The following is an 11,966-nucleotide window of genomic DNA, read 5'->3' as shown; positions in this document are numbered from 1 at the left end:
AGAATTCAAATGTTCTCTCTTCTTCATCCGAAAGTGAATTTTGTTTTTAGATTGGAAGCTAAGACGTTTTTGAAGATTTATAGCTTCTTTACGTTCTTGCATATCCATTCCTTGGAAATTGTTCTAGATTCGAGTCTTGAATGGGTCTGGTACCCTGGATCAATCCAACTCGGATGGAACACAAATAGTTTTGCATTCTCATGATAGATTTTCCTAAACGCATTCTTTTTTCTGGTAAGAAGTCAATTTATCAAAACGGCTTAGCTGAGTGGAGGAAACAATATTATAGAGAGACTAGAACCAAAGAGTAGATTCAAGTCAAGAGGTTTTGTCTGTTACCAATCTGGCCTTCTGGGATGGGAGATTTGCTGCTGCATTAATCAATTTCAAAACATAAGAGAAAGTGCATGACTCAAATCGCAAGCTTAGATAATGCGTACCTAGTGCCGAAGCTCCCACACTGTGAGGTCTGGGGAAGGGACTTTCTAGGCAGCCTTACCCCTGCTTTTTACTGCAAAGAGGCTGATTCGAATCCACGACCTCCAGTGCACAATAGAGAGACTCCACCATTGCACCAGGCCCGCCCTTCATTATCGCAAGCTTAGATCTTGTATGTTAATAATAAAGCTAATTTCCTTAGAGAATACATATTCTTCTTATTGAATTAGAAAAACGCTCTATGACATTAGATTAAAATAGTGCATTATCGATGCAGCATCAGCCATCCATTAGCTTTTGAAGACATTCGCCATCTGAATATTGACGGATCCAATCCCATTGGTAGAACGTGTTTCCACAAAATAATAAAGTGAAAAGAGAAAATGCAATAATGAGTTTTTGAAGAAACATACTTTTACTTTTACATTTGGGTCCTTAATATATGGCAAATTTTTCGTACCCGCAAATGTAATTGTAACGCATCGAAGCAAAGCCGACGGAAGGTGGGGCCCAATTGACGACAGACGTAATGACCCACACTCTGTTGGGTTTAGGGTAAAATAAAACAGATGTTCATCATCTAACGGTCAACTACAGGAAACATGAAGGTGTCAAGACTGGAGGTGATAAAAATTCATAAAAATCCCATCCTTTGTGGTGATAAAAATCCCACATTTGTGTGGTAACCAATTGCTGTTAAATCTGCTGTAAAATTCTTTTCCAGAAAACTGAGTAGCTTGTCTGGAAGATGAAGATATCAAGAATCAAGATTAATATTTTACCCAAAAAAAAAAAAAAAAAGAATCAAGATTAATCAAGATTAAACATCAGTAAATCAAACGGTTGTAAACTAAAGCATGGGTACGTATGAAAATACAAAAATTTACTTTTACATTTAAATGTTTGAAAATATTGAAATTTACAAATGACATCCCCAACTTTACCCATGAATCCCCAAATCTTCGGTACACTGTTCATTTTTAACAGTAGCTAAGATGAAACCAGTCACCAACACCGTTGCTAAACGCATCCCTAAAAGCTCCGGCATTCTTCTGATGTTCTTTATGGATCGGTTTGACAGAACCCCAATTTCAACCCAGAGTGGATTCACGAAGGATGAAACCTTTCTGGAGGTGGCGTCGCTGGTGGTGCCGGACACCGGTTTTCCCCTTGAAATGCATGCACTAATGGCGTCTTTCAGGGATAAATCCAGTCGTTCTGGATCGAGATTCGCCGGAGTCTTCAAACTCTGCCATGATTTATGGAATTCGACTAAACCCTTGGTACCAGCAGGAGAAACCTCGAGCTCGCGAATCAGATCAAGAGCGAACTTGGTCCTATTCTCTTTCTCCGGAATTGGATGGCCGAACTCAACGAAGAATTGGGGGAGAAGTGAAGGAGGGCCCCTGTAAACAGTCTGACCGCATGATAACTGATAAAAAGATGATACGGTCGAGAATGCCGATGATCCTGTAACTCGGTTGATGTATTGACATGATAACAATACTTCCGCTCTGAGCGATTCGCTGAAGAACCTTCACAACCATGTAAGCACTCGTTGAGTCCAAACCCGAAGTGGGTTCGTCGAGGAACAAGATGATGGGATCGTGAATAATGTCGGTTCCGATCGAAACACGGTGGCGCTCTTCGCCGGAGATACCTCTGTGTCCTTCATCGCCGATCACCGTCCTTGCCACGTTTCTCAGACCAAGCTAGTCGATGAGAGCTTGAACCCTAGTCGAACCAGGGATGTCATTTTGTAAATTCTGAAATTTTATAACCTTTAATGTAAAAGTAAAATTTTGTATTTACATACATACCTCCACTCTTTAGTTTACAACCGTTTGATTTATTCATGCTTACGTGGCCTAATCCTCACCAAATAAAAATCCCCCGAATGATAAGAGAAGATAACAGATGGTAGATTGATCATAAACTCAATAAAGACAATGACATAACAGCATAGGGGTTTGAGGATAGATGATATAGTTTCTTCTTCTTCTCTTCTTCCTATGGCGTCTCTACCTTCTGTCGCAGTAAGTGGCACTCTTAAGCTGGATTCTGAGTTCAGGAAAAACCCTCCAATCTCAGTTGCCGCCGAAAAGGTTATCCGTTTGCTTTGAATTTGCTTTCATCCTTGGAAAATGTGAAGTTAGAGAGCTATTCTGCTTTAACGCATCTGCCGTTTCCAATTGCAGCTTTTGCTTAATGTTTCAGACTTGCATCTTTGTAACCCCACGGAGTCTAGTTGAAGTTTGCGTTCACTTGTGTGTAGACTATTAGTTATTTAAATAAATAAAAAAGAGAGAGTAGACTATAAGTTGAAGTAAACATTTTTTGGCATGTTGGACTAGAACTTTATTCCTTGAATTAGGTCCTTGCCTAGGTCTATTTTCTCTAATTTTAGTTTGCATTTTTAATTTCAGGGTCCGAGTATCTCCTACCAGAAAAGTTGTGCAAGCACTCAATTGGGTACAAAATTGGAACCGAGATGTTTGGACTTCCAAGAAGCTTTCTCAGTGCTTAAGGAAGATACCCAGATCGAATCATCCTTTTATGTTCCTCTCTTGCAAGAATGCATTTCCAACAATTCAGTCTCAAAAGCTCAGGTCATCCACACACACATAATAAAGACCGGAGCACATGAGGATCTGTTTCTCATGACATTCCTTGTCAATGTGTATGCAAAATGTGGGGTTGTGGAAGATGCCCGGAAAGTGTTTGACCAGTTACCTCAAAGGGATGTTGTTTCATGGACGGCTTTGATTACAGGTTATATTCACAACTCACAGCCAGAACTTGCCATCAAAGTCCTCCAAGAACTTTTGGAGTGTGGGGCCTATCCTACAAACTACACCTTAGGGGCTGTTTTGAGTGCTTGTGCATCCTTGCAAGCTATTGAATTGGGAAAGCAAATTCATGCATACATAATCAAGTATGGTATCGAGTCTGATACCAGTGCGGGGAACTCACTCTGTAGCTTTTACTCCAAATGTGGCAACTTAAAGTCCACGATTAAGGCATTTCGAAGAATCCAAGACAATAATGTCATCTCATGGACAACAGTTATATCTGCTTGTGGTGATAATGGTGAAGCCATGAGAGGTTTGTTGGTTTTTTCTGAGATGCTGTCAGAGGATGCAAGACCAAATGAATTCACGTTTACTAGTATATTGAGCTTGTGTTGTATAATGCAGGCTATGGATGTTGGAAAGCAGGTTCATTCACTCATTCTAAAACTTGGGTATGAATCAGATCTGCCCATTAAAAGTTCTTTAATGTATTTGTATCTGAAATGCGGTTGGATTGATGAGGCTCAAAAATTGTTCAGTACAATGGAGACTATCTGTTTGATCACATGGAATGCAATGATTGCAGGCCATGCCCAGATGATGGATGGTGACAAGGATGATCTATCAGTTCACCGGAGTGGAATAGAAGCACTTAACATATTTCTCAAACTGAACAGATCAGACATGAAACCTGACCCGTTCACTTTCTCTAGTGTCTTGGCAGTCTGTAGCAATCTGGCAGCCTTGGAGCAGGGGGAACAAATCCATGCTCAGACCATAAAAACTGGGTTTCTATCAGATATTTTTGTGGGAAGTGCACTTGTTAACATGTATAATAAATGTGGCCACATCGAAAAGGCAAGCAAAGCTTTTGTGGAGATGTCGTATAGAACATTAATATTGTGGACTTCAATGATCACAGGTTTTTCTCAGCATGGTCGGTCAAACCAAGCTCTGCAGCTGTTTGAGGAAATGAGATTGGCAGGGGTGAGACCAAACGAGATTACCTTTATTGGTGTTCTTTCAGCTTGTAGCCATGCTGGATTGGTTGATGAGGCTCTGAGTTACTTTGATATGATGAAGAATGAGTACCAGATCAAGCCTGTGATGGATCATTATGCATGTTTGATCGATATGTTTGTAAGATTGGGCCAGTTGGATACAGCTTTCAAATTTGTTAAAATAATGGATTTTGAACCTAATGAGTTCATTTGGTCAATCTTGATCGCTGGTTGTAGGAGCCATGGGAAAATGGAATTGGGATTTTATGCTGCCGAACGGTTACTTGAACTGAAGCCCAAAGATCCTGAAACTTGCGTCTTATTGTTGAACATGTATCTCTCGGATGGGAGATGGGAGGATGTATCAAGAGTGAGAAAACTGATGAGAGACGAGAAGGTTGGGAGAATAAGAGATTGGAGTTGGATTAGCATCAAAGACAAGGTTTTTTCCCCTTCAAACCTGGTGACAAATCACACTCCCAGTATATAGAGATGCACAAACTTTTGGAAGACTTGGTTCACAAAGCAAAAGCTCTGGGATATGTGTCATGGCAAAGCTCAGAAATTGCAAATGAGGATGATAAATTCTCGTCTACCATTGTCCACAGTGAAAGGCTGGCCATTGCTTTCTGGTTATTGAACATGCCTAATAGTGCACAGATAAGGGTTATCAAAAGTGTATGTATGTGTAAGGGATTGCTATAGTTTTGTTAAGTTTGTTTCAGTGTTGACTTGAAAGCCAAAAATCATTCGTGACAGCAGACGGCTTCATAAATTCACTGACGGGCATTGTTCATGTGGGGATTTTGGTGGTCTTCTTTGATTCAGATACTCAATGATAATCTTCTCTCTTGTTTGTGTGGAGAATCTCAGTATCAATCAACACCATTCAAAGATCTAAGCAAAGAAGTCATACATCTTAGTGAAATGGAGAATTTGAAATTACTTTCTGAAAGTGCACTGGTACGTCATGGTGTGAATGCTGGAACTTCTGGAATAGGTGGAATCGTGAGAGATTACAGAGCAGGGACTCGAAAAGGGTTTCTTGAAACAGCATTTCCCATCATCAGGTTCGATCAGTAGGTTTTTTTTTTTTTGGTAAGCGATCAGTAGGTTTATGAAATAACCATGAAGGGAACTTGCATAGTTTCTGGTTCGCATTAAGTTCTATATTCCTTTTTTTTTTTTTTTTGGTAATGAAGTTCTATATTCTTTGGAACCCCGTTTTGTTGAAAGTTTGTTCCCTCTCCTCTGCCCTGCTACCAACCTATTTCATATTAGAGGATCTGAAAACTGAGATTTTCGACTTCATTAAGCTTAATTTGTGAGATAAAAGAACTAGTTCTCAGGATAGGTGCTTTGTAGGCACCTACCTGGTCATGATGTCAATGATTTCGACAATATAATACGATAATCGTGTTGCGAGTCATCAAACCATAATGACAAATTTTAAATGTTTTAAATAAAAGTAAGGGTATTTGGAAATTTTTATAGTCTATTTTAATAGCAAGGTTAACTGTGGGTAATTTTAATTTATATGTGGGTATTATATAATTTATGAGACAATAGTAAATGGTCAAGAGTTTTATCCCAAATATAATGAGTGCCATATAATTTGCTCTAAAAATATTAATTTATAAAATAATTTGTAACTTCTTATTTAAAAAGACTGGTATTGTTTCTTCCAGCGCTGCAAAACCTTATCTTATCTTTTCTATCAAAAGAAAATGACTTGATGATCTTGACCAAATACTATGGTAGATTCCTTAGCCTCATTGACCTTTTCAGTGGATCTTCTGACAAATGTAGCCAATGGTAAAGTTTAGGTCTCTAGTTATTTATGCCTAGGCACATCCTGGCCCAATTTGACAAATGGGCCTCATAACTATCAACCACTTGTCTATTCTTTTGGAGAGATCTTGAGTGTCACCTCTTGACTTATCACCTAAAATCAGTAAATCATGTCAAAAAATCAAAATTAAGTGGTTTAAGTGCTGATATAAAGTTAAACCTCTCAACTTTAAATATTCATAAAGTTGGGGATATGATTCATGAATAGTATTCTAAACTAAAAATCTAACAGTGAAATTGAAAATTGATAAATAAAAACTGAATGACTTTACTAAGAAATTGAATAAGTCAAGGGGTGGAATTAAATTTTATTTTTTATTTTGATATAGAAACTCATAGATTTGAGAGTCAAAGATAGTTGAGTCTAGATTTGTAAACAGATCGGATTCGGCATCCGATTCCAATTAGCAAATCCGATATCCAAATCCAGCAAAAATTTAGAGAAGGCATCCGAATTTGAAACTTTATCGGATATCCGATTATAATCCGATCCAATAAACTATCCGATTATTGATTGATAATTGTCACTTTTTTATATTTTTATTATAAATTTCTAATTTCCGATTATCGAATGCCGCTATTCGAATCCGATTATTTTAAATACTTTACTCTATTCGAATAAATTTTTATGTGGATATTATCCGTTCCGATAAGTAATTATCCGAATCCGAATCCAGTTGTTTAGAAATACGAATATTTTCTGATAAGAAAATTTTCAGATACAGATATTCTTAAACATTCGAATACAAATGCAAATTCGGAAGCGGATTTCGACTATCCATTTACCAGTTAGTTGAGTCCAAATTTGGCCAAAAAAAAACATTCCGCCTGCGTTGAAGATGGCCCGTACGGTTGGGGGATGCACTTGCAAGAACTAAGGAGAGCAGAATTCGGGGTTCCTGCTCTTACACATACTACTTCTACAGTTCTACTAGTGACGGTCCTGACGAACATCAAACATGTTATCGATGTCAACCCGTTCATGCATTTCCGTCACCCACTCCATCAAACCTCTTCTTTTTCGCTATACTTGTCCTCTCCAACCTTCCAAGAATCTCTTCAAATCATATCTTTGCCCTCTCTGGTCATCTTCTTTTACTTTCTGCTCTCGAAAATTCCATCGATCCACCCTCTCTCATCCACTCTCTGCTCCTCCTCTGCTCCGTTCATTACTTCCGAAGCCACAGCGACATTCGATGGTGTCCGAGGTGACGCTCGAAGGAAATCCTCTTCTACGAGATTTCGTTTTTCCTCCTTTCGATGTTTTGAAGCCAAGCATGTTTGTCCCGGGGTTACAGCGTTCCTTAAGAAGCTCGTAAGTTTTTTTCCCGGTTTCTTTTGATTTTGTCTCTCCAATCACTTCACCCTGCCTGGTTTTCTTCGGTTGATTCTGTGGTTTATTATTGGTGCTTGCAGGAAAATGATTTGGTTGAGCTAGAGTGGAGAAGATAATTGATCGGCTTCAAGTGGTTTGGGGAGCGGTGAATCATCTCAAAAGTGTTAAGGATTCTCCTGAACTCCGCTCTGCTATTGAGGAAGTTCAGGTGCAATTTTGTTCTGCATTTCTTTACTATTCTACACTAGATTTCTGGAAGGTCAGGGTCAAGGGAAATCTTGACTAGGTATTCTTGTAGTTAACGGCTTTGGGATACTCTATGTTCTTAGCATGATTTATCTTCTATTTTGCATACTCTGTTCTTAACATGATTTATCTTCTGTTTTGCTTACTCTATGTTCTTAACATGATTTATCTTCTGTTTTGCAGCCAGAGATAGTTAAGTTCGAACTTAAATTGGGACAAAGTAAACCCTTATATGAAGCTTTCAAGGCTATAAAACTGTCTTCTGATTGGCAAAAAATGGGTGATGCCCATAAGCGTATTGTATAATGTAAGTATCCACTATAATGCTTCCTTATATTTTCTTTGTCCTTTTTTTCTTCTTTTCGTACTCTTATTATTATTATTACTATTACTACTACTACTCTTATCATCATCATCATTAAGTGTCATGTCTCGTTCTTTTCCGGTCACCGGGTGCAGGGTTGTAGATGTACAGCCGAAAATTCAAAACTGATTTGTACTTATAGCTAATTTTGTTTGGATGTTTCCGAGTTTTCAAAATTGAAAATCAAATAACTTTAATATACAGACTATAATTGGATAAAGATTGGTATATTGAAGTATCTATTTTACTGATTCCTTGTTACAACTAGTCGCATTGTTATTTGGGACTTTTAAGTCTTGAGAATTGCCACAGATTTTAACCTTTAACTTAACACCCTGTGCTGAAAGATGCACTTGCTTTTTCCTTTCAGTGGATGTGCATGCGGTACTGGTAATCTGAGAATTGCCACACAGATTTTAACCTTTAATCAACACCCTGTACTGAAAGATTCACTTGCTTTTTTCCTTTCAGTGAATGTGCAACCATTGTCAGGCTCACCTTCTAATTTTCAAGTTTACACTGCACTGTTGAAGCCTCATGAGAGAATCATGGCACTTGATCTTCCTCATGGTGGGCATCTGTCACATGGCTATCAGGTGCTTACTGCTTCCCTTGAGTTTGACTATCTTGGAGCTAAATTTTTTGGACATGTTTTGGTTGCCTGCTACTGTCTAGGAAAGGTTCATCTAGTGCTGCCATCTCCTGTTATTTGTTCAGGGAATGCATCACTCATCCACTTGGGTCCTTATATTAATGATTTTTCTTCAATTTGTCTAGCATGCTGGTGAAGTGAAGTTATAGATTTTAATCCCAAGTGGGTAGTGTAGTTTGCATGGGCACTTCTAAATTGGATTCCTCTTACCTGCTTGGGACTACGACTCACCTTGGATTGAATTGGCTTTCCACTTAAATATTTGAATGACCTGGTCATGTGACTGTGGGGCTCGCATGGACCTGGATGAATAGTCAAGCTGTTTGCCTGGATACCAACATTATCCCCATCCAAAAAAAGATAGAGCATGTTGCTGAAGCTAGAAGCTTAACATATTGTATTGATCTCTTTTATAATCTCCTCTTCACTCTCAACATCACCTCTTTCATATTAATAAAGGTAGTAGAAATAAATGAAATTGTGTTTGCAACCTGTATACTCTCCCCTCCCATTGTGTTGAATATGAAATCAGACATGAAAGGTGATCAAATATTCAGTGAAGAAAGAATTTCTTCAGCTCTTTACTTTGAAGCTCACGCTTCTTCGTATTTCTTTTTCTACTTGCGTTACAGCAGACGTCTTTTCAAATCATGAAACTGAGTGAGGCTAACTTCTATAGATCCTCCCTTGGTTTATATTGAATCAGCACTGTTAAATAATTATGAATCAAAAGATCTGATTATCTTCTTTTGCTGTTTGAAGATCATTTGATCTTTCAATTTTCAGATTGTTCATGGCATGTGCATGAAAAAGCAGAGAATGTTGTTTATGGAACCACTGCTAACCATATGAATTATTATTAATGGTGTATAGGCTTCATAGTTTATTTGCCATTTTGCAGACTGATACCAAGAAGATTTCCGCTGTGTCTATATTTTTTGAGACAATGCCATATAGATTGATTGAATGAGGGCACAGGATACATTGATTATGATCAGGTAACCTTTTCTATTGTCGTGTCCACCCCCCCCCCCCCCCCCCCACAAAAAAGAAGAAGAAGCATATTGGCTCTTTTGATTTTATTTGGAAAAAAGAAATAAAAGTAGATGCACCTTATAATATATTGTTATGCAATTACCATATTAAGTTCATTGAAACAACAGTTCTGAAATAGTCCAAATCTAGTTGCAAAATAATCATTTTAGGAGAAAAAAGTGAAGTCAAGTGGAAGTTGGCAATTGTAACCATGTCTTGACCAAATTAGTGTGGGTGTGAAGCCTCAAAACAGAACAGGAGTCAACTCATATACAACAACCAGTAAAACTTGGATCTCAGCCGTCTCTTCCACTTCTCCAGGCACTTGACCTGGTGCGCGCCTGTACTCCGCTTTATATTGGTCCTTAGTGGGTTGCTTCAAAGTCAGAGAGATTGTCCTCTGGTTGGTGGGCCTTGTTTCCTGTTCTTTTCAGAATAAATGAAGTGTCCGTGGTGGCTGCCCTCTTGTTTCCTCATCATCCCAGCGGCAGGTTCATGTTTTGCATTGCGTTGCCCTCTCTGCTGCCTTTCTGTGGCACCTCTGGTCATTATTCTGCTGATTTGAGACTCTGTGGTTGTTCCAATTCTTCATTTTGTACGGTTCACATCGGATCACTTGATATCCAACAGAGTTCATTTCCGACAAACCTTTGCCTGGAAGTATGCCATCTAGGTTTCCATTTGTCTAGGATATCTTTTTGGCTTCGTTGAATGGGTGCGCTGTGGCTCTTGCTTTATATTTTTGATCTGCAGGGTATTGATGGTTCTAGAGTTGAAAAGGTTTTGGAAATGGCTCATATTGCAGCCAACAAGAACACTGTTCCTGGAGATGTGTCTGCCATGGTTCCCGGTGGAATCCAGATGGGTAGAAATTTCTTCTTCGTTCAGTTTCTCCTCTTTTATTTAAATTTCATGACCTGATCAACATGAATAATCTGCCTATGCTTATTCAGGAACACCGGCCCTCACATCTAGAGGATTTGTTGAAGAGGATTTTGTTAATGTGGCTGAATATTTTGATTGCAAAGGTTGATTGTTTTGTGGCTTTTTTTAGATCTGTATTTGACCTCTTTTTTGGGGTTACTTGAATTCATTAGACAATATGCATCATGTTATGTCTGTGTTTCCACTTGTCAGGAACAAAGTTGAAGGACTTCCTGACTACAATCCAGACTCGTGACGACATCCAATCTGAAATTTCAAAGCTTCGCCAGGAGGTTGAGCCAGGAGGTTGAGCAATTCGCTAAGCAATTCCCAACAATTGGATTTGAAAAAGAAACAATGAAATACAAGAACTGAGGGAAAACAGAAGGATCTTATTCTTTAAGGTATGTGATTTCTTGTACTTTACTTCATTTTTTTGTCTTTTTTCTTTTGGGGGAAGGGGGTTTGTGGGTTGGTTGTGTCTGCCCCCTTAAATACTTAACATATCAGCAATTATTTAGACATAGGACATCGATTATCAACTCTAAGTCATATTGTGGCTGTCATACCTAATTTTCAGTAGTGGGGATCAAATCCTGATTTTCTTCAGATGAACTCTTTATACTTGGGAAAAGTGATCTTCTAATTTGACCATCTCCTACATTTTATTTTAATGCCATTTCTCCTACTTCTCTTTATTGCCACTAAGAATGCTGTCGTATTGGCAAAGAATCCATTTCTCACTGCTTCTCATTTAAGTTTGTGCAGAACCTTCAAATTGCTGCAAATACTGCTACTCAAAGATCCTGTGAAATTAATGCAGTCAACTGAGAGAATGAGATCTTCCTGTGGCCTGTGATAATATTGGTTATGAAGGATGAAAGAATGTAAATCTTGGATCTATAATATCAAGGACAACAGTTAGTTGAAATTTTTCTGAAGACAACTGTGTGCATATTATTCACTAATGATCTACGGTATAAACTGGCACTGCATTACGAAGTATGTCTATAATTTGTGTTTTCCAGCACTAGCTAGGAAGGCCCTATGTATTCCGAGTGAGATAGTTTGTCTGTTATCCGATCCACACTAAACCAATTGGGTGGTTTACTCGGTAGTTCTTCTGCTTTCTAATGAAATATCTATTTACAACAAAAAAAAAAAAAAGCACTTGGTTTTGTACTGGCAAAACGAAAAAGGCCCTGATTGTCTTTTGTTCATAAGTAAAATGATTTCGATATTATTTGTCAACATATAAATAAATTTTCTACCTTCTAATTAGGGTTTATTGCTGTGGAAGAACAACTTTATTACCCAAGAAATTTTT

The 11,966-nt window shown here is 38.3% G+C and overlaps 1 protein-coding gene and 1 pseudogene across 2 annotated transcripts; both read left to right on the top strand.

Annotated features, from left to right (window-relative positions):
* The first annotated feature begins 1,433 nt into the window (after nt 1–1,433).
* Nucleotides 1,434–5,390, top strand: LOC149017078 (putative pentatricopeptide repeat-containing protein At5g52630; annotated as a pseudogene). The gene is made up of 2 exons (XR_016172767.1): nt 1,434–2,543; nt 2,865–5,390. The product of XR_016172767.1 is annotated as a putative pentatricopeptide repeat-containing protein At5g52630 (transcript).
* A 1,572-nt stretch (nt 5,391–6,962) lies between these two features.
* Nucleotides 6,963–11,783, top strand: LOC149017077 (serine hydroxymethyltransferase, mitochondrial-like). Its single transcript, XM_089153805.1, has 8 exons — nt 6,963–7,397; nt 7,499–7,626; nt 7,848–8,624; nt 9,582–9,678; nt 10,469–10,580; nt 10,669–10,743; nt 10,853–11,043; nt 11,408–11,783. Exons 5-7 carry the CDS (start codon nt 10,505–10,507, stop codon nt 10,948–10,950), a joined length of 249 nt encoding a protein of 82 aa, XP_089009931.1. The 5' UTR covers nt 6,963–7,397; nt 7,499–7,626; nt 7,848–8,624; nt 9,582–9,678; nt 10,469–10,504; the 3' UTR covers nt 10,951–11,043; nt 11,408–11,783.
* The last annotated feature ends 183 nt before the right edge of the window (nt 11,784–11,966 follow it).

The sequence above is a fragment of the Hakea prostrata genome, chromosome 4 (genome assembly GCF_041222555.1).
Source record: "Hakea prostrata isolate BN-2017 chromosome 4, UWA_Hpros_2, whole genome shotgun sequence".
In the NCBI taxonomy this organism is placed as follows: Eukaryota; Viridiplantae; Streptophyta; class Magnoliopsida; order Proteales; family Proteaceae; genus Hakea; species Hakea prostrata.
Note: the sequence above shows the minus strand (reverse complement) of the source record. Positions and strands in the feature narration are given on the sequence as shown.